This window comes from Protopterus annectens, chromosome 11.part0 (assembly GCF_019279795.1).
Source record: "Protopterus annectens isolate FY-2018-M chromosome 11.part0, PAN1.0, whole genome shotgun sequence".
NCBI lineage: Eukaryota > Metazoa > Chordata > Ceratodontiformes > Protopteridae > Protopterus > Protopterus annectens.
In genome coordinates, this window is record NC_056745.1 from 719,254,442 (window position 1) to 719,280,935 (window position 26,494).

A 26,494-nucleotide genomic window follows, 5' to 3' on the forward strand; every position below is an offset into this window, starting at 1 on the left:
CTGTCTATGTGTATCCCTAAGTCCCTGACTACTGTGTCAACTCTTAGGGGTGTGTTGTCAATATGACAGTTACCAGGGGTGGTGAATAATATCTTCAATGTCAGTGATAACTAGCAATACAACTTATCATTAAAAGCGACTAGAGAGACAGCAAGATAGCACTCTGATGGCTTATTCCTTTCCTCCTTGACGGGTTCTAGAGTTTCTTGTTAGAGCCACGAAAGCCCACGAAAGCCATCAGTTTAAATGATGGTCAACTGTATAATCATATCATATATAGTTTGTTAAAATCACACTTTGGTCAGTGTAGGTTATCACAGGTGGAATTTCCCTTTCCCTTTGGTTCAGAGTTTATTATGTTAGTAAAAGAATTGTAAGGAAAAAAGCATTGCATTGGATGTGTGGGGATCAGACCTCCTCCCCATAGAAATTAATTCAAATTTTGCTGTGAGCACGTCTTGATTTGAAGACAGCATTCATATGAAACGTCCATGAATCTTACATCCACGATACATTAGTACAGCATATACAGGTGAGAAAACAATGTCGTTGAAAATGTCAAAGATATGGCTCCCTGCCAAGGCAATCTAGTACACACCAATATGGCATCTTCATAAGGCATGATAAAAGCACTTCTAAAGCTTTAGTAGTGCATCATGTACTATATTATTAAGTGGGTCTACCCAAGGTGCTTTCAAAGTTTCTCCTATTTTTAGGGACCTTGCTGCAGATGTGGCTGCAATTCAGAATTTTATTACTATGGAATTAGGAAATATTAATTCTAATACTGCACATACATATTTATAATGTTACATTTAAACAGCTTCCAATCTCAGCACCATCTGCAGTGTCTGTCTTAACAAAATGAACAGGCTGAAAGCCACATCCTGATAACCCAGTTAATGTGAATGGCCTTACTAAAATGCTTGTCAGAATGCATATATCTCAACTCTAGGAAATAACTTACACATGTAAATAAAAAATGTCAAATTTATGCAAGATTACAGCTTTAAAAATACTTTTGAGTACATATATTTCTCTCCATCCATTTATTACATAAAATGAAAACAATATAAACTTAATAATTAGAAAAAGAAAAATGGAACTACCTGATTGCCATATTCAATCCAGTTGCTATATTCATCTTTCCAGTACCAGATCCAAACTGTAGTAAAAATGATGTGTGAACGTTTAGTGACAGACGATGGGGTAGATAAACGTCTAACTTGATTGGAATAACAGATCATCTTCTGAAAATCAACATAATGCCAACCAGCACTGTAATACAAAACAAAATTTACACTACAGTGACAAATGTTTTACTAGGATATTTTGCTGGATACATGTTCTATACAAATATACTTTGGTACCAAAAAAAATGTCAAAAGCAAGATTATCAACTTTCACATCACTTACATCAAGAATGAAGCCATCATTTTTAATTGCTCTGTACAAGAAATAGGTCTTTAACTCAACCACCACAGCCTGGAAAACAACAATCATGATTCAATGAAATAGCTACCAAGCTCAGAAGTCCCTGTTGCATATTTGAAATCTGTAAACCAAGAGTCTAATAAAAACTCAGAAGTCCGCAGATTATTTGAACTTTTAATTAATAATGATAGAGAATTCCATATCCCACCAGCTCTACATTGAAAAAAAAAAACATGTGGCCTTCCATCTAATTCTCATCATCCACCCCCTTTTTCCAATTTTCTATATGGGGTCAGGATGTTGTGCTAACTGTTGCCATCTCTCTCGATTCAATGCCACACTCCTGCCTTCTCTGACACTCATGCCTGACTGTCGCAGAACTTTTTCACACACTCCATCCACCTCTTTGCTGGTCACCCTTATTTCTTCTTACCTTCTTACTGTCTGCCCCAAATCGTCTTCACCAGATTGTACCTGAGCCACTGTAATCTGTTCTCTGATCATTTCTGCAATTGGAGTTACTTTGGCTTCAGATCTTATGTCCTCATTTCTTCATCTGCTCCACAGTGTGCATCCTACCACCCATCTCAAGCACTTCATCTCCACCACCTCTAGCTTCCTCAGGTGCTCTGCCTTTACAGCCTAGGTTTCTGTACCATACAATAGTACTGATCACACCACTGGTTTTGTACAACTTACTTTTCAACTTCTTTGGCATTCTTCTGTCATACACTACACCTGACACTCTATGACAGTTGGCTGCAGCCCCTCTAATAAGAGCTTTGATCTCTCCATTAGACTTTCCTTCTCCTCAGCCACCCATCCCAGATTCCTGAAGCTGTTAGTCCATTCTACTATCTTAACGTATATCTCTACTCTCAGCTTCTTCTGCTTTCCCCAGTTTACTGCCATTACCACTGTATTATCTGCACTTTGTTTCATCCCACATGCCTTCAGTTTTACATGACATTCCCCTATCCTTTACTGAAGTTCTTGCTCAGAGTCTGCCTGTAATGCCACATCATCTGCATACAGCAACTTTGTTGATCTGTCCCCCACAACCTATTTGCTAATGTAACCCATCAACAGTATGAAAAGCAGCGGGCTTAGAGCTGAACCCTAATGCACACCCACTCTCACTAGGAACCCCCTCTGTGAGACCGAACACTGTTCATACTTGAGTCATTGGATCTTTGTACATAGCCTGCAATAATTCTAACACTGTTTCTGTGACTTCATACCACTGCAGGACTGCCTAAATTAGCTTTCTTGGGACCTTGTTATATGCTTTGTCCATGTCTAGGAATGCCCAACTGAACTCTTTCCTCAACTCTAGCTTCTTCTAAACTATCTGTCTTACTGCAAACATTAGGTCAGTTCTGCTGCATCCTGATCTGAATCTGAACTCCTCATGTCCTATCTTACTTTCTACTACTCTTCGTATCCTTTTATCAATCACCCTCTCCAGAACTTTCATGCAATGTGACAGGAGTTTAATACCTCTGTACTGCCCACAGCTATGACCCTTGATTGATGTCTAACAGGAAGTAATGAAACCAAAAAGTATTATTCCTTGTGTTAGCCCAGTGTTTAACAAATTCTATACCCAACACAGCAGCCAATAAATCATCATTTAAGCATTTATAAACAAGAATTAAGTCACCCCTCATGAGTCTGCATGTGATAGAAAATAGGGATAAATACTTAAGTCTGGTACCATAAGGCATTTATTTACATCCCAATATCTGCTTGGTAACTTTTTTTTTTTATTCTTTCAAGAAATGTTAAATGTAATACAACCACAACAACAAAATGATCACCATATTCAATTACAGGATGAATACTGGAGATATATAAATGCAGCAGAACACCTTTATCCCTACTAGTAATGTATGTCATAAAACTGCCAAATATAGATATACCCCCGGATTCTCTAAGCCTTGCATGGTGTGCAGGAGCTCTAGCAGGCAATAAGTCTGCCGTGCGATCCAGGAACAGCCTGCAGGGGTGTGCATGAGTGCTCCTGCACTAATCCTGCACGGACTAAGCCCCTGTATGCAAATCACCACATTTGCAGGAGAAATCCATGCAAATGAGGTGAATTTGCAATCCAGAAAGCTTGCAACCGGCCGTGCAGGACTAGTGCAATTTGCAGAAATGTATTCGGTTAGTACATTTCTGCAAAATCCAAAAGAGAGCTGTGATAGCTCCAAATAAAGGCTGCATATCAGTTAAGAAGCATGCCAATGGCCAAGTACAAGGCCACTGGCGTTGCAGACAGCCAAAAAAAACCTTTTATTTATTTTAGCCGATCTCGGCTGTTTAAGCATAGGGCGGTAGCGCGCAAATGGGATTGGGGGAAAATAACAAAATAAACCTAAATTAAGCATTCTAACTAAAATCACTATTCTGCCATGCAAGTCAATGGCAGGCAGAAGACAACATGGCCAGTGAGTAGTGATTGCTAAGGGGGCAGGCTCAGTGTGAGACATGTAACTATGGATTAGCAGGCACTCCTATGCAAATGAGGAGGATGATAGTGAATCCCAGTTTTTGCCAGCATGTTAGTCAGGTCCCAACAGTGTAAAAGTAAGAATAGCTTGGTGCAAGCCTAGGAGTTAGCTGACATCATGGGGGGGGGGTTGTCAGGCATATTGTAAGCTGATTGGAGCCTTGTGGCTCAGGTTTGCTCCTAGCTAAGCATAGTTAAGCAAGGGGGTGTGTCTGTCTCTGCCTTGCACTCTATACAATGTCTGAGCAGGTGTGCGCACTGTACATAGGGTTTTAAAGGAAGAAAAAAAAAGCTAAACCAGGAAATAGCAGATCTGTGCACATTTGAGCACTCTGTTTGCATGGTGCGCCACTGGGCTTAAACAGGAAGGCAATGAGAAGGGAAAACAGCAGTAGGTAGGTAATCTAGGAGAACTAGCATAGCTGGCAGGTGAAATGTATCAGAATCAGCCAATTACACAGGCAGCAGACCAGCCCAGTCCAGAACACTATTATAAACTATGCAAACACCCTCCCCTCTGGTTTTTCCCACACTCTACATCACCGGTGTAAGCAAGCAGGGAACGTTTAACACACAAATCAACAAAAAGATAAGGGCTGCAATAGCTGTCATACAACAACTTGTGGAAGAGACTGAGGGTGGTGAGGACATGAATGCTGTCAACCAATCCACAGTGAGGAGATGGAAAAGAGTGTACAGACCCAGGGTAACCTACCAGAAGCTACATGAGCTGGAGATAGTGGAGCACTACAGGGTGGACAGGGACCTCTTACAGCAAATTGGTAAGCTGTGCCGGCCACACCTGACACACAGAACAAACAGAGGGGAACCCATCCCAGTGGATACCAAGGTATGTGTACGCCTAAGAATACTAGCTACAGGTACTTTCCAAAGGCCAACTGGGGATATGATGGGGATCTCACAGGCATCAGCATCCAGGGTACTCCACCAGTTCCTGGATGCCATGTCAGCACATGTCGGTGAGCACGTATATTTCCCCAACACCCGTGAGGCACTGGCCAACAATATGCAACTGTTCTACCAAATAGCAGAATACCCTGAGGTAGTGGGTGCTATAGACTGCATGCACATATGCATCAAATAACCACCCGGTGAGTGGGGCAGGGTCTACATCAACCGCAAGGGCTTCCCCTCCATCAACTGCCAGATTGTATGCGATGACCAGGGCATAATAATGAATGTGTGTACTGGCTTCCCTGGAAGATATCATGATTCTCACATCTGGCTCCTTTCATAGCTTTGCCAGAGATTTCCCAATGGGGACATCCCTCACGGTAACCTAGTGGGGGATGCTGGATATGCACTAGAGCCATGACTGATGACACCCATCAGAAATGCACACACACCCGAACAACAACTCCATAATGAGGCACATGCACAGACCAGAATTAAAGCAGAGCATGTGTTTGGGATGCTCAAGTCATGGTTCTGGTGCTTGGACACATCCAGTGGAGCCTTGCAGTACTCGCCAGCTACATGTACCCAAATTGTCCTTGTATGTGCCATGCTACACAATATGATCCTGTGGAAACAGCTGCAGCAGGAACAGCACGAGGCAGGGCCATACAGCCCCCACCATTGCCAAGGCCTGCACAGGCACAGAGTAATTCAGAGGAGGAACAACCTGAGCCTGCCCCAGTAGGCAGAAGGAGGCATGCCCAGTATGACCTGGCCTTGGCAAAGAGGCAACACATAGCAAATACACTGACACAGGAGGGACCCAGGGAATAACACCTCTCTCTGACTCTCACATACAGTAAAATGGATGCCAAACATTACACTACCTGTGCTCAACCATGTGTAGGGAGAGTACTATGGGCATAGACATAGGCAGCCCTGCAGCACCACCCTCAATACCAGGACGCCCACAAGGTAAGTGACTCACACATGCCAGTCAGGGGGGGTTCACATACCCAACAATAGTCACAGCCAGCAGGACAGGTGTAGACAAACACAAATAAAGGCTGTGCTATGGCCTCTGAATGATGCCTAGGGGTAACCCCCCCAGGCCTACACAGACAGACCACAGCAGGTCAGGCAGTGGGATGTTAGTTCTGAAGGGTAGGAAGTCAGAAACTAATATGTAGGCAAATCAAAGCTAAGATCTGTAGTACACTGGTATGCCTCTATTCAGCATTACAGGTAAGAATACAGAATGAAATGGAGCATCTGACATACCAGTACAGTCATAGCAAATGTATACAAGTGTCAGATATGCCACCCCATCCTATGTTGCAATATAACAGTCAGGTGTGCCCCCCCCCAATCCAGTGTAGAAATGTAGAAATAGTCAGGTGTGCCCCCCAATCAAAGTACACATGTAGTAACAGTCTGGTGTGCCCACACATCCTATGAGGAACTGCAGTGACAGTCAGGTGTGCCCCCCAATCCTTTGTAAACATGTAGAAATAGTCAGGTGTGCCCCCCCATCCTATGTAGAAATGTAGTAACAGTCAATGCCAAATGATCAACAGACACCCTGCAGAAACAGTATGCTACCTGTAGGTGTACAACACAAAGGTCAGCACTGCAGTACAAACAACCTGGACTCGATCCACACATTCAATACAGATGGGCATACTGGGCATGCTCACACACTTAGAGACACAAAGGCAATGTCAGTCAGCTACATACTGAAAGGTCATACCGGGCATGCTCACATACTTAAACACATGAAGGCCATGTCTGCAAACACCAGTGGACCAGACATATCTGGCAGTTGCACATGTTAGTGCAGACACTCCTCAGTATGCACCACTCATGCTTTGCACACACAGTGGATAGGAATACAGACATATATCTAAGGACAACACACCATAATAAGCCAAAGGCTTACACTTAAAGACGTACATAGATGTGTGGAAGAGGGTGAATGTGACAAGGAGCCATCCAGGCCTATCCCACCCAGCACACAGCCAAAGGGCCAAAACCACATAAGGTTCTGATGTCACGCACTGTAGATACTAGCCAACGGTATCTGTCAGCATTACAGACTATGTGATGCAAGTGCTAGCTGTGCAACATGACTGTAAAAGGACGTAGTCAACTAGCAGCTGTAGCAGTTGCCATGTCTGGGATTGGAACTCATACCTAACTAGTTTATCACACTACAGCAGTATGCAGTTATAGGATGCACCATGGAGATTACTGGTCTACATCTCTCCCAAAGGTGTATTTCACAGTGCCCGCATGTGGTGTGTCAACCTCTAGATGAATGGGTTATGGCCCATGCACCTGTGAAATATGGCCCTGTGCGTGCCCGCATGTGGTGTGTCAACCTCTAGATGAATGGGTTATGGCCCATGCACACACACTGCCTTCCCCATAGCCTTACTATGAGAAGCTAACTGAGGTTATCTACTGTGAAATACACCTTTGGGAGAGATGTAGACCAGTAATCTCCTTGGTGCATCCTATAACTGCATACCGCTGTAGTGTGATAAACTAGTTAAGTAGGAGTTCCAATCCCAGACATGGCAACTGTGTGTGTATATCTGTCTGTCTTGGTGTAGTGAACAATGCTTTTTAGGGTAGTCACACTTCTTACAATTCAAATGCTCTACTTTGATAAGGCTGCTGATGTCATCCACCTAGAAATACACCTCTGGGAAGGCTGTAACCCAGTAATCTCTGTAGTGTGTCCCATAAATGTGTACTGCTGTAGTGTGATACAATAGTTAGACAGGAGTTCTAATCCCAGACTTGGCAAGTGTGTGTGTGTGTGTGTGTGTGTGTGTGTGTGTGTGTGTGTGTGTGTGTGTGTGTGTGTGTGTGTGTGTGTGTGTAGACAGCAATGCTTTTTAGGGTAGTCACACTCCCTACAATTCAAATACTCTACTTTGGCAAGGTTGCTGATTTCATCCACCTAGAAATGCACCTGTGGGAAGGTTGTAGCCCTATAACTGTTGTAGTGTGATAAAATAGTCAAGTAGGAGTTCCAATCCCAGACTTGGCAAGTGTGTGTGTGTGTGTGTGTGTGTGTGTGTGTGTGTGTGTGTGTGTGTGTGTGTGTGTGTGTGTGTGTGACTGTCTTTTTCTGTGTAGAGAGCAATTCCTTTTAGGCTACTCACACTCCCTACAATTCAAATGGCCACTTTGTCAAGGCTGCTGATGTCATCCACCTAGAACTACACCTCTGGGAATGTTGTAACCCAGTAATTTCTGTAGTGCATGCCATAAATGCATACTGCTGTAGTGTGATATAGAACTCTGGTAGGGGTTCTTTTCCCACACATGGCAGTTGTGGATGTTTTGTGTGTCTATGTCTGTGTAGGGAGGAATGCATTTTAGGCTAGTCACACTTAGTACAATTCAAATGCCCTACTTTGGCAATCCTGCTGATGTAATTCACTGTGAAATGCACCTTTGGGGCAGGGGAACTCTAGCAAACCCTGTGGCATGTGCTATAACTGCATAATGCTGTAGTGTAATAAACTAGTTAGGTAGGAGTTATATTCCCAGACATGGCAAGTGTGGATGCTTGTGTGTGTGTGTTCCTTTGTCAATGTAGGGAGCAATGGTTTTGAGGCCATTCACAGGCACTACAACCTCCATTGCCCTACTTTGGCAAGTCTGCTGATGTCACCAACTGTGAAATACCCCTTCGGTGAAGCAATAGCCCAGTAATCTCTGTGGCACATGCTATAACTATGTAATGCTGTAGTGTGATAAACTAGCTAGGTAGGAGTTCTATTCCATGACATGGCAAGTGTGGATGTGTGTGTGTGTGTGTGTGTGTGTGTGTGTGTGTGTGTGTGTGTGTGTTGCTTTGTCAGTGTAGGGAGCAATGCTTTTGAGGCCATTCACAGGCACTGCAACCTCCATTGCACTACTTTGGCAAGTCTGCTGATGTCACCAACTGTGAAATACACTTCTGGGGAAAGACTAGCCTAGTGATCTCTGTAGTGCATGCTATAACTGCGTAATGCTGTAGTGTGATAAACTAGCTAAGTAGGAGTTCTATTCCCTGACATGACATGTGTGGATGTTTGTGTGATGTGTCTTCCTTTGTCAGTGTAGGGAGCAATGCTTTTGAAACCATTCACAGGCACTACAACCTGCTGATGTCACCAACTGTGAAATACACGTTCAGGGAAATAATAGTCCAGTAATCTCTGTGGCACGTGCTATAACTGCATAATGTATAGTGTAATAAACTAGTTAGGTAGGAGTTCTATTCCCTGACATGGCAAGTGTGAATGTTTGTGTGTGTGTTCCTTTGTCAGTGTAGGGAGCAATGCTCTTGAGGCCATTCAAAGGCACTACAACCTCCATTGCCCTACTTTGGCAAGTCTGCTGATGTCACCAACTGTGAAATGCACCTTTGGGGAAAGAATAGCCCAGTAATCTCCGTGGTGCATGCTATAACTGTGTAATTCTATAGTGTGATAAGCTAGTTAGGTAGGAGTTCTAATCCCAGACATGAAAAGTGTGTGTGTCTGTGTTTGTCATTCATATCCTGTATGGAGGTGGCTGTGAGTGTGTAACAACTGGACTCAATGTTGAGTGAGTTTTGCTAATTTCTGATATGGTGGCCCTAGTATATATATCACAATGTCCACTGTACAGGGATACCAGATGTGACATAGGCAAGAGGTTGGGTGCAAATCCATACCTGTATATGTTACATCAAGCCAGGCGAACAATGTTAGCAACCCTTGTATTACCCAGAGAACACCCTCAACCCATGTGTCATACACACACACTTGCCTAGGCAACATCCACTATGTTGGTAGTACTCTGCTCACTAATAGTAACCATGGTGTGATTGCAGTGGGCTACAGAGGGCATGGCACCCTGTCCATCAGTCCAATGGGCATGTACATGCAGACAGTGCACTTTCCCTGTGTTCCCACTGGACACCTGCAACACCTGTGGTGCCATCAAATGTAACCCACAAAGGACATACCATGCCTGAAAACATGCCCTGTATGGACAGATGCCACTGAAACCAGGGAATACCTGTATCATGCTATCAATGTAGGTGCAGGGTCAACCTGTTGTCTATTAACAGTTCCTGCCACATGAGGCCATGGCTGGCACATCTGATGATAACAATATGTGTATACAACATGGGCCAGACTCCCCAGGTATGGTTCCACATGTCACTGTACATGCATATGGGAGGTGTGCACATCCCAGACACCGTCCATGTCAAGGACTAAGGAACACATACATGGCAAGCAATGCACAACATTGGCCACACGCAATAGTTACCCAGGTGACTGGATGGTGAATACAATACCCACCTGTGTGTGCAAATCCAGACACTTCACCCCTCAGCCACACTGCAGACCATTGTCATGTGGCCTGATGCCAAGGTATACTCATCACCTTGCTTTGTATAGCCATCTGGCACAGTCAACCACTACACACCCGTGAAGCAATGCACCCATGCATGTCAGTACCGGCACCCTGTGTCTGTGTGTGTTGTATGATGCCTATGACCACATTCACACTCACTACAACCCTCATTGGCATACTGAATCATGCTGTCTGATGTCAGACACCTCCACATACCCTTCATCCACATAACCTCTGTATAATCCCTAAGGTGCATGTGATACCTGCAAAGTACTGTGTTGTGGCACTCTCACTAGTGATGAGTTGTATTCCTGGCCCTGCCAAGTGTGTCAATGTGTGTGCATCCCTTTGAGGGTGTGGCTGTGTTGACGATAACACCTGTTCATGTGGACAGGCATGAAGCACGTGTCATATACGTTTGGAGGGCCCCTCAACATGTAATGTATGTGGCACATCCAATAACTGCATAGACATGGGATAGCAATACATAGTCAGTCAGGGGTTCGATACCCTGTACTGGTAGGTGTGTGACACAACCATGCTTAAGTTTTACTCTCCCACCCCTCCCTGACTTATCTTTGCCTTTGTCTGCCTCTCTCACTCCCTCTCTGGTGGATGTGGAGATGTACACCTGCTTTGCTTAGCCAGCAGCATGTGTATTGTAAGTGATGCTCATGATCAGCTGATGGCCTCTGCACGAATTGCAGCCCTCATCTAGCTGATTGCATTTGAAACAGCTGTGGTTACATTCCCATACCCAAATGCATGGAAACACACTCCAATATCTAGGGATATAATGTTGGTGTTGGGACTTTTCATTCACTGTGAGCAGGAACTAGATCTGTTGTTTGGCAAACTGCATCACAGATGGATTGGGGACTTACCTCTATCAACATACACTGTGGAATCAAGCCAACACACAGGAGGGGGATGTGCCTGACTTGACTACAGACTGTAAGTGCTGCTATACTGCAGATGGAGTAATGTTGGTTTAACAGGGTGTGTGTGGATATGGCTTTCCTACATGTTTAAATACCTGTCATGTCAGTGCTATGTGTATGAGGAATCCCCATCTGTAGGGTCATCTGAATACTGTGCAGTGTGTGGTGCCTTATGTTACTTGTGTTACCCACAGAGCAGCTATCTGTGAACTGCGGAAGGTAGTGTGAGGATTGCAGTCAGTAGATGGTGACAGCCGTGAGAGTTACTGACTTCATATCCCTCATAGGACATATGTTGCAACAAACCCTGTTACAGCAGTAAATGTATGAGGTTATCACATCAACATGTCAATATTGGCACTGTGTTTGTGCTTCCAGCCACAACTCTGTTAACCTTTGTACATATGTCATGAAGTAGGAGGTGCATATGTTCTCTATACCATATTTATTGACAGCATATCTGATAACTAGCCAGTGAGATAGACTGCTTCCCATGTTATGTATAGCAGGGGTTATATTTGATGACATAACCTGGCCATTCTGTGGTTGTGTGTACAGTACTGAGGTCTGTGTACTTATGGTGATTTTCAACAGTGTGTATTGTGTGTATGTACCTTGGCCTGTGTACAGACTGTGGTAGATGCCATTGTTCTTGGTCCTGTTCTATCTGATGTTACATGCTGCTCCACTGTATGTCACCCTATCGGCTTATATGTTTGTAGGGCTAAACACACACGTCCCATACTACAGACAGGCATCTGACCACACTGTATAGCAGCCCAGTATATGTAGGGTTGATGTGTGAGTGGCACATATGAGGATGGTGTTGCTCAGATAGTCCATATACTGTAATATTATGCTAGCTTATCATGTGTGGCTGTGACTGTGTTCACATTGGTTTTATTTATTTATTTATTTTACATTTGTTAACCTGGAGAGTCCAACTGGCTATATGTCTATTTTCAGTGGAGGACCAGGGAGAAAAGCTCCAGAGCAGTAAAATCATTAACAAGAGAAAGACATGTTAACCAAAAGGTTCATTAAACAATATATATAGCACACAATCTTTATACTTCTTATAGAAGTGTAGTAAATATAAGATAGTGAGTTAACCAAAGAGTGTATTTGCCAACATTCACAGGCTACATTAATATATACATGTTATAGAGGTGTTTAACAGCAAGTATAGCAAGAAGATACAGTAGATAACTTCCATAACTCATTTCTACACAAAGAGACATGCTATGTCCTTTAGATTTCTTTACAGTGTTCAGTGATACTATTACCCCATGCATACATTACAAAAGGAGTAGATAAGCTGTTACTCTAGTTGCTGGAAACAGACATATGAGTTACTATCCAGGGGTAGTACAGGTACATAATCTGTGATTCAGGAAATGTGTTTTGAGTAGTTTTTTGAATTGGGTGGTGGAGTTGTTATTTATTATGTGGGCTGGAAGGGAGTTCCAGATTTTAGAGATGAAGTGGCTATAAACAGATCTACCTGCCTCATTTTGAAAGTTTGTTACCTTAAGGAGGTGTTGGGTACTTGATCTCAGGTATCTGGTAGTGGTGTAATGCACTTTCACACAGGTGACTTACTCTGTGCTGTGACATGCCTGTAGAGCTTGCTACCTATGCAGGTACATTTGTATTCCCCATAGGAAATATAGGCCAGTGTTCAGGCAGTCTGCCTGTAGCCTGCACAGTGCTTTGTTACATGCCTAGCAGCTTAGTGTACTTACCTATTGAGATGTCATGTCCAGATACATTCCAGATGTACTGCTACTGGGCCACCATAACAGTCATGTACATCAGACAAAGCAGTGGGATGCTGTACAGATGTATGTCACTAACTAGTGGGTAGTATGTGGCTATGGCACCGCTGTACCAGTGGTTATTATGTGAAAGGACAGACAGGGGTGTATGAATGCATAACCTATGTGGGCAAATGTATACCAGTATTTACGTGATATACCCAGATACATGGCTGTTAACATCCACATCGTTCAGCTTGGTCCATATGTCTTGTACTAAGGGGTTCCGTGTATACCCCTGGACTGACCTGAGTGTGTCAGACAGTCCACATATATTGGCCATATCTCTGCTGTAGTCCACAGGAGCATTACTGTGCTAGCAGTGGTACTGTACTATGATGTCTTTAGGATGTCTGTTAGTAGCCAATGGCATACATGTTAACAGCAGATGTGGCCTCCCACACACACCATGTCTGTGAAGACAATCCTTATTACAGTAGCAATAGTCTATAACTATACCTGCAATACATACCTGTCATCCCCTTGCACTAAGAGGTTGAGTCTATTGGGGCTGAGGCAGGGCTCCACACCATGTTCAGGATATATGGTGACTATATATATATATATATATATATATATATATATATATATATATATATATAAATATAAATTACACATATATCTATACAGATATATACACATATACATATCTTGCTTAGTGTATGACAACAGTTATACACATATGGCCCTGTGTTCCAGTCTCTGTCCTCCACCTACATACCAGGCTTTGCACATATGACATGCTGTCTGGAGTTATGTAGTGGGCTGTGTGTATGCTGTGCCACCATTCCTGCCATCACTCCACTGCTGTTGTGTCCCCCACACATACTGGGGGGTTGGGGGCATATATGTGAGGGCTTCACCTACACAATACATGTGTGGTCTTATGAACTACAGAGGCCAGTGTATGTAACAGTGGTATATGGCCCAGTACTTTTGAGTCTGGGGGGGATGCACCACAACTAACCTAGGCTGTTACAACATGTGTGGGTACCAGGGGTAAGCTGCCTTCAGGTATCTGGATGTACATTATCATACAATCCACCTTGGGTAAATGCAGGCCTACCGCCTCCTGCCAAACAGACTGTCCTGTTTGTCAGTGTGATTGTGATGGTGTCAGTTATGCTTTGTTATGTAACAGATACATCCCATTGTGTCAACTGAGGTCTGTACCCCTAGGGATTGTGTACAGAGTGTAGATAGGGCAGATGAACTATACATCTGCATTACTTCCTGTTGAGTGTGTGGTACCCTGTGGCCCAGTCTGTCTCTACTATTTTACTACTTGAAGGCCTCGGCCTGGACAACAACATATGTCAACCTTTCCAGACTACTGTATTAGTATAACTGTTTCACAGTTGCATTACCCTGTTTATATGGCTGTCAGTGTCTAAATAGCTATACGACATGGCATATACAACTGTAATAGTACACAAATAAAGCTTTCCCATTTATGCAAACTTGTGTGTGGTGTTATATACTTTGACGTCTCTGTGGGTATATGTTGCAGGCAACAATTGTCATTTGTATGATTGGCTCATACAGTGTCCAGTTGGTAAGGTGGTAATTGTAGGCATAGTGGCTGTTCCATATTGTGTGCACCTTCTACATATGTATCTTACTATACATATCTCTGCATGTGTATGTGTAGTTACATATATATATCTACATATATGTATACGGGTTCATGTCATTTGATTGACAGTTCATTTCACTGACAGTTCATTACATCGACAAGCATTTGCCCCCTTCCCCAATGTTGTGCGACCCTGGAGTTGATATATATAGTTGGGGGGGTGGGGGGCACAGCCCCCCACATTGGGGGGTGTGGGGGCCTAAAATGCTTGTCGATGTAATGAACTGTCAGTGAAATGAACTGTCAGTGAAATGAACTGTCAATCAAATGACATGAACCCATGTATACATATGTATGTCTATATATATATATATATATATATATATATATATATATATATATATATATATATATATATATATATATATATATATATATATATATATATATATATATATATATATATATATATATATATGTATGTATATATATATATATATATATATATATATATATATATATATATATATGTGTGTGTGTAGATAAATATATATATATATATATATATATATATATATATACATATATATATATATATATATATATATATATATATATATATATATATAGTGCTACGGTAGTGTTGTCGCCTCATAGTAAGACGCTGTCTGGTTCGATTCTCAGCTAAGGCATCTTCTGCATGGAGACATGCATGAATGGGCGTAACTTCATTGAAGATTGTGCGTCAGGGCTGGTAACTCGGCACGTAAAAATCAACTACCAATCATTAGCGGACCGGAGTTCCGCTGTGGCGACCCCTAACCGGGAAAAGCAGAAAAAAACATATATATATATATATATATATATATACATATACATATATATATATATATATATATATATATATATATATATATAAAAAATCCCAAGAAGAAGGTAGCAACAACAGGAACAAAATAACACCAATAGTCGTCGAAATAATCACAAAATCAATTTAATACACACCAAAAACGTAAGCGCTTTCACGGAACAGGGTCCGCTTCCTCAGACGTTAACATTACTGAACAAACATCTCACATATATACAGCACTAAGTCATTGGGCTCATCAATCAATTAAAATCACCATAGTAACTAAACACATTAAAACAGGGTGTGCCTATAAACTCCTAAAACACAACACTAAGAGCTGTTTAAAACCAAGCCTTAAAATGAAATACTACATTATCAAAAGTGTAGAATAATAAAATACATAGTTGTAGAAAATAACAAAGCAGCACATGATACATCCACCTACCTCAACTTTCTAGCTTTAACTACAGGTTTAAGGGTCACACTCTCATTAAGCCCACTCCCTCTGTGTGCTCCTAACCTGAGTATCCATCTAACTTCCAAGTTTTCAGTGTTGTTCTTGAGATCTCCCAACCTCATACTCTCCTTTTGGACCTGAAATATTTGGAAACAAAAACTGTGTGCTGTTCCTGCACTTATTACATGCTTTGCTAGAGCACTACAATCCCTGCGGGTGTTTATACAATATATATGATCCCTTATTCATTCTTTAAGGGTTCTATTAGTTTTTCCTACATAAAAGGAAAAACATTGTGTGCAGTAAGCTACATATACTAAGTTTTTAGTATCACAGGATCCAGTATATCTCAATTCCCATAAGTACCCTGTGTCTGGATGTCTAAAAAGTCTTGATTCATCAACATATTCACACTTTGCACAACGGCCACAGCGCTTAGTGCCCAACTGCAGTAAGGTAGTCTCTTGTTTGTTTTGGTTGGGGTAACTTAGTTGTTGTTTTAAGGACGTCTGGTTCTGATATACAAACTTTGGACTGTTACCTACAACTTGTCTAGTAAAATCATCTACTAATAGAATATGCCAATTTTGTATGATCAAATTGTCTACTACTTATGTATTAGTACTATATGGAAGTACTATGGACAAATACGTAGAGTTCATCTTGTTCATTTCTCTTCTAGTGGTCCTAGCTGAATAATATGGCTTAGTGCGATCCGTTCTCTCACTATGAACTTTATCAAAGTTTCTGTTTATCTCAGATAATTCATACCCTCTATTCATCAGGTCATCTTTTAACCTATCTAGCCCGTCACTCAGTAGTGACTCATTACAGTATAATCTGGAGACCCTCATGGCCTGTCCCCTCACAATGTTCCTAAAAACTGATAGATTATGCATGCTATTTCTATGCAGAATTGATGGTTTATAGCATGGTTTCCTGTATATTTTGGTTTAGCAAACCTGATTATCAACATAAACATTAACATCCAGGTAGTCGATACTGGTACGGGAGACATTGATGGTAAATTTTAAAAAAGTATTGGAATCATTGATATACTCATGGAACCTATGTAACGTATCCTCCTCTCCTCTCCACAGGAGAAAGAGGTTGTCCACAAATCTCCTGTAAAATATAATGTATGGATTATCCATTACATGCTCAAATTCCCATGCCACCATGACTAGGTTGGCATAGGAGTTGGCGTGGCTCGTACCCATCGCCACCACTAAGCTAGTCCTGCACGGAAGTTTAGTAAATCCGGGGGATAGTTACAATAAGAAATTGAACAGCCAATAATCTACAAGCAAGTAAGTTGAGAAGGCATTATAACACTGTTAGAAAGAAAGTACACAATGAGTGCTATGGATGCTTTTTGCAACTGCTGCTGATTGTGAAAACTATCTTTTCAAAAGAGGTCAATATAGAGGAAATTCACCTTTCCTCAAGGAGCAGTAACTTTTCAGTGGATTATATTATGTAATATGGTGGGAAGGGTTTGTTCCTAAGTGAATGCAAAGCTGGATCATGGTCAAATGGGCTCTAGGCAGGGTAATGGACTGCCGCCTCCTCCCAGCAAAATCCCATTACTGGACTGTCTCTCCTTAATTATCATAATATACCATTCAAACCTGAGAGGACACATACTATTTCCTTTTTGTTGTTGTTGTTTTAAATTGTCACAGAAATTTGGATTCAATTTAAAACTGTTATTTCAAACTTTACAGCAAAATCACTGACCCCCATTTGCTAAAAAAAAAAAAAAAAACTAACACTAAAAATAGACTTAACATGCTCTAAAAAGAAACCTTCTCTTCCATTAAAATTTGCATTTATTAAAAATGCATCTGGCAACCAATTAAAAACTTCAAAACCTGCTGGGAATAATGATGGGAGCAGGAATTCAAAAAATAACTGTGTATAGCATTTGATGACAGCTTAGGACAGCCAACTACATGCAAGTGTCTCACACAGTAGACAAATGAAGGCTGAGGGAATCAAACCCTGCACTATAGAAGCAGTTGATACCTTTTTTCATTTACACTAAGTATCAGACACCAAACAGTATTAACCCTGTACTACAGAAGTTGTAAAGTTCATCCTAAGGGGATCCTGTAGTGCTTCTGTAACCACTCTGCCTCCCCAAGAACTAACTTTAAACATGTATGTACCCTACTGTAATATAAAACTATATCCTATACCTACCACTGTTGTATATTAATCCTGCGTGCATTTGCTAGCAGTCTACCATGGATTTTAGTTCCCTGTACTCTTCTAGGCTTTTTCCCTCTTCTGAGTGCTCGTAGCTTACCATTGTACTACTCAGTTAGGCCACCAGGTGGCCTTGTACAACCACTACCTATCTTTTAATGCAAGCCAAAAGTACTGTAACTGTTCTATTAATTTACCACTGCCCTGTTTTAGCTTTATTACTTACTATATTCTACTAAACTGCTACTGCTCTGTTTTCAGCTCCTATCTCCTGTCAACCCTCTGCATCCTTCTAATTTCACACACACAATGCCTTATGCCAGTGCCTCCTTACCTCTGAGCTAGTTCTCAGCTTCACTGGTAACGTTTCGCTGACTTTCTTCCTTTTCCTTAACTCTAAAGACTTCTATCCAAACTTAAACCCTGCTCCAATGCACCTGACAACATCCTCTCTTCCTTTCTCAAGTCTGCTGCCGATGATATAGATCTCCCAATTAGTATCCTAATTAATAGATCCATAAAGGAATCCTATGTCCCTAAACTCTGGCGTTCCACCTTTATTTTCCTCTCCACAAAGGAGGCAAAAACACTAACATTTCAAACTTCTGCCCTATAGCTCTTCTCTCTCCAATCTTCAAAATCCTAGAAAAATGCATTCATCTCCAACATATACCTTTTCTGACTAAAAGCTAACTTCTTACCCCTACCCAACATGGCTTCCGACCAGGACATAGCACCATAACAGCTCTACTCTCATTCTTAGAAACTGTCAGTCAAGCCCGAGATTCTGGGAAATTAGTATCCACAGTGTTCCAAGATCTCTCTAAGGCATTCAATACTGTTTCCCATAAGCACTTTCTATGTCACCTCTCAAACCTAAATCTGTCCCAAAACACTTTTTTCTAGTTCTCAAGCTATCTGTCAGATATATCTCAAGCTGTGAAATGGAAAAAAGGCACCACAACTTTCTTACCCACCTCTACCGGAGTACCACAGGGGACCAACCTCGGACCAATGCTGTTTAATATCTGTATCAATATCTTTATCAATATCTTTCACTCTGCTATTCCTAATGCCAAAGTCATCCAATATGCAGATGACTCTACACTTGTCTGCTCTGCCTCTAACCTCCTTGAACTCCTTTCTAAAACTCAGACTACCTTCCCAACTACTGAGATCTGGATGCGCCCAAATCATCCTTCTCTCAATGCTAACAAATCTAAAATACTACTATTCACACCCTCAAAATCTTTCTCTTTTGATAAAAATTCCTTCCAAGTCCTTAGCCAAACTACTCGGTGTAACTATAGACGAACACCTCAAGTTCAACATCCATATTCAGCAAAATATAAAGAAAACCCAACAAAAACTAGGTATGTTATACAGAAACAACCACTTCCTCTCTACTTCTACCAGGCATATTCTGGCCTCCTCTTACTTCCTTCCCTCCCTTCTGTATGGCGCCCCACTACTAACTAACCTATCCTCTTCCATCACTTCCAAACTTGAAAGCTGTTATAACAAAATTTCTAAATTTGCCACCAAAGCCAAGCATTCCACTCATTACTGTTAGCCTCCAATCCCTCAACTGGTTAGAATTCACAAATTACCTGGACTTCCACCAGCTCACTACAGCACATAGACTAATATTTAATCCAACCAAATGAACTGCTCTAACTAACATCCTTCCACCATACACCCCAAATAGAACTCTCAGATCTGAACACCAAAACTTAATTACTGTCCACAAACCTAAACGTCCTGCTGGACAACTTCTCCTCTCCTTCTCCTTAGGTAAAAAATGGAACTCTCTCCCTTCCACACTAAGGACAGTGTCAAACACAAACAACTTCAAAGCTCAGCTTTACACCTACCTCTCCTCCAAATGGAAATGTAACTGCATTCTCCCTACCTAGAACTCTAACAAAAGCCCCATGGGAGAGTATCCTCCTGAGTTCCAAACACCTTATAGTTGAATAGAACCATCTATAGCTAATGCCCATACAATCTCTCACACTCTGTAAATTTGTAAATAGTTTTTGACTTTTGACTTTAACTCTGTGAATTTGTTAAAATGTATCTGCATGATATTTTTCCACTATGGGCAATATTGCTCACACTTTGTATTATTTGATATGTATTTGTACTTGTACTTTTATTTTTAATGGACTGCTATCTTTACTGTAATCTGCTTCATGGAGTTTTTCCTGCCCGGGCCTCCACTGCAAACAGGCTCTCTGGGCCCTGTGGACTTCCACAGTAATAAACTGGAAATAAAATAAATAAAATAAATAATAAATAAAAATAAGATCATAGCCTTACTCATTTGCACTAAATATCATCAGTCAGCCTGTTATAGCCCATCACAGAGTATTTCACAACTATGTGCCTACAAAAAAACAAGGTTAATTAAAAATGTATTCCCAGTTAAAATATTAACATTGAACGTGTAGATTTTATGCTGTCCAGTTTGTTCACAGCCAAATAATAAACACACTGTTAATAGTCACCAAAACAAAGTAACCATGGATTACGCCTAAAGCACATGGCTCATATGTTTCTCTCATTTACTAAGAACATTGCTACAATAAGAATCCTTGCATTAGCAAGCATTTTCTGAAGGACAGAGTATGGACCCCATGCTTATCATTATTTAATGAATGCAATCTACAACAATTTACCAGAAAGCCACACATTTTAAAAAGATTGGCCAAAAATACCTTTCAACTTCTTTGTTCAAGAATTCTGAACAAAGACAAAAACAAAAACAATGAGATGACAATAGCTCAAAATTTAAACACCATTTCTTTTTTCTGCTTGCTAACAAGTTAAACTAACTGTAGAAAGTGCCTCTCTTTGAGTATGACCCAGGCATTCTGTCTGAGTGACTTAATCAAAGGAATACGGTAGACAAATTGATGTGGATGGATTCAGACTCTGTATTTTAGACTACAGGAAGAGGTTTGTTATTAGCTCAGACCCTTAAGTTACAGACAACTCTAACATGAAATACATTTTCTGAAGAACAACTGAATCCCTAATAACTACCATTATTGACTGACTGTTATAGTCACTGATTTATCAGATAAAGAAGATATTAAGGAAAGTCTGGCTGTTAGTGCAGTGGGTTAAGACTCTAACCTCTTAAAGGAAAACTCCACCTTCTCCTACAGTTTAACTCAACTCTTAGGTTGCTTTTCTCCCAACAATATGATTCCAAAATTGTGCAGGTACCTGAAACCTCATTTTGGTATCAAAGGAAGGGAAAGACCACCCACACTTCTTTAAGCTTAACTTCTCACATGAGTTGCAGAGGAATTTGTCTACACTTGTATGACATACCACAGTCACACAGAAAGTTGTAGTCAGGAGCTCAGGCTGCTGTAAACAAGATAGAGAGGTGTGAAACTGTTTTCCACTGTCTTTATTGCATTGAGGTTAGGAACTTACACTGATTACCAAAAATAAGCACCCAGTCAACAACGAAAGAGCACAAAAATGAAGGTTTAATTGGGCATATAAATCACCACAGTAAACCACAGTACACCAAACAGTACGCAGTGTAAAAAACAAGTCCACACATCAACGTTTCGTCAATCCTTCTTCAGCCAAAATACAAATCACACAAAAACCAGAAATCTGGTGTTTAAATACAAATAAATAAATGCTCTCAACCAATAGCAATTGTGAATTAAAAATTGGTTGGCCACCACCTTAATTGATGATGAAAAAATGGATAAAAACAAATGTTGTTCACAGAGTGCAAACTGCAAAGGTTAAAATAGATAAAATAGTGTGAAATTAAATAACAGTTAGGAAGTGAATCTGTGTTGTGTCTTTGAATTAATACATTTTGTAAAGAAATCATTAAAAACGCATTTGTTAAAATACATAATAAAAAACCATACATGAAAACACTACTCCACTCTACTGGTGACAAGTGATACTGCAACTATGTGACTGTTCTTCAAACATTAAAAAAATAGCATTGAACTAATGTTAAAATCAAAGTTATTATGTTAAATTGAGGTCGTACATTTCATAATTTAGCTGCTCTTAATTTCAAAACAGGAGTTAAAGAGATCATGTCATTTATTCCAGGATATTTGTTAGATTCTAAAATTATTTGCCAATATAATTCTCTGTATTCTAATAATGTTTCCCACATTCCACCTCTTGGATCTATAGGGACCACCTCAACAACAAAAAATTCAAAACTAGCATCCTTGCAAGTTAAAGTGTGTTTATACAGAGAATTATTGGCACATGATGTTCTAATATCATATGTGTGTTCATAAATCCTTTGTTTAATTCGCCTCTCACTTTTTCCAACATAAAAGGCCGTGCAATTTTTACACAAGGCGACATAAATTATTCCTTTAGTATTACAATTAACAAAGGATTTGCAAGTAAGGGTTTTCTTTCTAGCACCTATATAGCAGCTATTTCCTGTTTTTAAATATGCACAGTACTTACAAGCTCCACATTTAAAAACTCCTGTTTTTTTCTTTGTGCTCTTATCCACACCCTCTCTACAACCTCTCTCTAAAATTCCTTTTATATTACTACCCTTTTTATAAATGAATTTAATTTCATTTTCAAAAATGTGACCGAGGTCAGAAACTTTGGAAAAGTTCATCCATTCATTTTCAAAAGTTTTTTTCACAACACTAGATTGTCCGTCATAAGTGATAGTGAGACCTGACATAAAACCCTCCTTTGTGGGTACTTCTGACCGTGTGACCGGTACTAGCATGTCGGTCTTACCAAGTATAGGTGCAAATCTAGTTTTTCTCCCTTCAAGAACTTCGTTCATTATATCATTAAATAATACCTTTGGGTAACCTCTGTCCATAAACATCTTATACAAAGTATCACATTCTTTAACAAAAGTTTCATCATCTGAAGTCATTCTGCATATTCTGACTAGTTGTCCTTTCAAAACACTTTTTTTATAATGAAACGGATGAGAACTAGTAAAGTGTAAATAGGTATTTGAAAATGTCTCTTTTCTATGTACCTTAGAGACAAATTTTTCCTCAGTCTTTATTATATTCACATCCAAATAAAAAACCTGTCTAGAATCGAAATTCTTTGTAAATTTTAAAAAATGAGTTGTTCCATTAATGTATTCAACAAAAGTGTCAAATTCTTCATTTGTGCCTTTCCAAAAGAAACATAAGTCATCCAGGAATCTACAGTACAAGGCCCACTTTCCATTGAACTTGGGAGTTAAAATGTACTTATTCTCCCAGTATGCCATAATAATGTTTGCATACGTCGGTGCACAATGGGCACCCATGGCCACTCCCCTAATCTGCCTGTAGTATTCCCCTTCAAAAAATAAAAAGTTATATTTGAGGACAACTTCCATCAGAACTAAAATGGTAGTGAAGTCATTTTGGGAAATGTTTTTGAAAGGCACTAACATTTCTTCAAACCACTTTAGTCCAATTTCATGTGGGATACTTGTAAATAAATCTATGACATCTAAGGTGCCAAAACCTGTAGTTTCTTTATGCAAGGAAGTTTTTATTTTCCTTAGAAAGTCCCATGAATCTTTTAAGATATTGTCATTGTCATTTACTAAGTTTTTTATCTTGACATCAATATACTTGGCAAGGGGTGAAGTGATAGATCCCTCTGAAGAAACAATGACTCTAAGGGGTGGGTCATTGGTGTCTTTGTGTACCTTTGGGATCCCAAAGATGGAAGGAATTTTGGGTTTTGATACCATCAAAAAGTTGTAAGTCTTTAAATCAATGGATCCCTCCAGCAATAAATCCTGTAAAAGTCCCCGTATCCTATTGTATGCTATATGTATTTCATTTAAAGAAGTCCTACTATATTTGTCAGTATTGTTTAAAATGTCTAACATCTTTCCTTCATAAATGATACGGTCCATGATAACTACACCCCCACCCTTGTCCGGTTTCATAATCCTAAGACACTTGTCCTTGCTCAAGTTTTCCAAAATCTTGTTCTCACTATCAGTCAGATTAGGGTAGACATAATGTTTGCCTAAAGACTTTCTTAATTCATGTTCTAGTTTTAGTTCAAAGTGATTCACTGATACTGATTCACAGCTGCTTCTAATGTAGCCATGTATTTCAGAGCAAAGCAGATCATTTAAATCAGTCAATGGTAAAAAGGCAGTTGTCATCTCTTTTGACAAATTTACATAATCAGCATTACCATATTGAAATGTTAAACTTTAAATGTTAAATGCTTGTTGTTTACACTACTTTACATTTTAAGACGACTTGAATGTAACATCAAATATGTCTGTGAAATTTAGAGAAAAGCCAGAAAATATGTTTTGTTGTAATGCTTTTAAAGTATCAGCACAGTTACCAAAGTGTAGGGGGAGGGGCTGACAATTCATATTGAACTACAGAAAGATACTTTGAACAATGGCCTGCAATTTAGCAACTGTTTTGGTTGCAGCTGTATAATTCCTTAGCATACTGTAAAACAAGCCCTGAGACACACACACACAAATGAGGGCCATTCAAGAAATAAAAGAAGCAGTCCTGTTACAGAAGGTATATAACATGACAGCGACTGGCACTAATCCCATTATATGTCAATGGCATGGGAATATACCACTACTTCCTTATGTCTGTCAAGACTCACATACAGCAGACTTGAAATTGATTATTGGAAAGAGAAAGGCTTGAAGAAAAACAAGATCACATTGATATGTCAAACCCCACTGATAGCCATTTTGCAGAAAACATATTACAATTCTATAAGTAGCAGTTACAGTAATTTTGAGAGGTAAAAATAACTGAAAAAACAGATCTAGCGTGAAAAATAGATTTTTTTTTGTTCTAAGATGGAGTTTTGCTTTAATGATGCCTTCTAGCTCCATTAACCTACCACATAATGCTGAGCAAGTCACTTAGACTGCTCACAGGACTTAGAAAATAAAAGGGCAAAGACTTACTGCATGAGCAAGAATAGCCCTAACTCTGTAATGACTGGTATTTACCAGAAATTGTGTTTTCTGCAATTATCATGGAGGGACAGTTTTCTGTAATATCTGCAATCTATCTTGACACATCCTGGATCATCTGAGGGAATTGAAATCCTCTGGAGAGAGAGAACAAACACATACACAAAAGGCACTCATATCGGTAATATGGGATGTGGGAAGATACCAGACCAGCCAGTGAAAACCAAAGTAGGAAAATGGAGTAGTTGCTTACAGAAAGCTGTGGATCTGAGAACTGAAGTGCAGAAATAAGAACTATGAGGCAGCAGATGTGAAGAGTTGTCCCACTGTTTCACCCAAAAGATTATATACACTGAATAAGAATAAGAAGACATAATGCCACCCAAAATAAATATTATTTACTGAATGAAAACAGTAATATATGAGAAAATGATATATGAATGTTAAGAAGAAATGAAACCCTAACAGTTGTATATATCTTGTTTTCTTAGACAAAAGACGTACCATTTTCTTTCTAAAGTATCTAAATGGATGTTTTAAATGTTGTCAGACCAGTGTGTTTTACATTATTCCATAGCAATGATTATAATTTAGAACACTACCATACCTCTCAACCTCAAAGCCCAAGAAATCTGGACAAAACCAAAAATAATGGAGGGGAAATGGCCCAAAATGAGGGACAATTTTAAATATTGCTCTTGTAAACTAAGAAATTGCTAGAATAATATGCTTTGCATTAGTATTCATTTCTGAATGGTATGACATTTGACATTCAAAATAATGTCATTATTTAGTGGCTTCAATCCTCAGTTATTTGTCAGAAAAAAACACAAATTTTATGAGAGACAGACCAAAAACATGAGGCAAAAATCTGGACAGTTGACAGGTTTTGTCACTACCAGTTTGCTTTTCGAGCTGATATTTCTGCAGGTCAGAACATTATGACAACTGGTTGAGAGAAGTCCTATTTAGCATCATCCACTGAGTAGATATTTGCTTTAGTCTCTTACATAAATTCTGAAGAGGGTGCAGTGGTAGTGTTGTCACCTCACAGCAAGAGGTTGTCTGGTTTGATTCTTGGCTGGAGTACCTTCTGTGCAGAGCCTGCATTTGTGTGGGTTTCCTCTGTATGCTCCAGTTTCCTCCCACATTACAAAGACGTATTTGGAATGCTTTTCTACTGGGCCTCTGTTGAAAATTGGCTTTGGTCCAAGTTGAACTTTCCTGGTAAACAAATGTTAAATAAATAATACACTGTATACATAGAAGAAAAGGACTGCATTCAGCAGCTAAGAGACAAACAAAAGATGTAGAAAAGAAGTGGAGAGAGAGAGACTACATAGAGTGAAATGACTTAGAAGAAATCTGTTGTGAAACCAAAAGTCAGAGTTGTATTGCATTAAAAATAATTTTG

The 26,494-nt window shown here is 40.0% G+C and overlaps 1 protein-coding gene across 1 annotated transcript in view; it reads right to left on the reverse strand.

Annotated features, from left to right (window-relative positions):
* LOC122815573 (protein mono-ADP-ribosyltransferase PARP12-like) overlaps positions 1 to 26,494 on the reverse strand; it is a 1,647,737-nt gene that overhangs the window by 838,313 nt on the left and 782,930 nt on the right. The window contains exon 7 of the mRNA XM_044088182.1: positions 1,110 to 1,278. Within this exon, the coding sequence (XP_043944117.1) occupies positions 1,110 to 1,278 (169 nt within the window). The remainder of the gene's footprint in view (positions 1 to 1,109; positions 1,279 to 26,494) is intronic.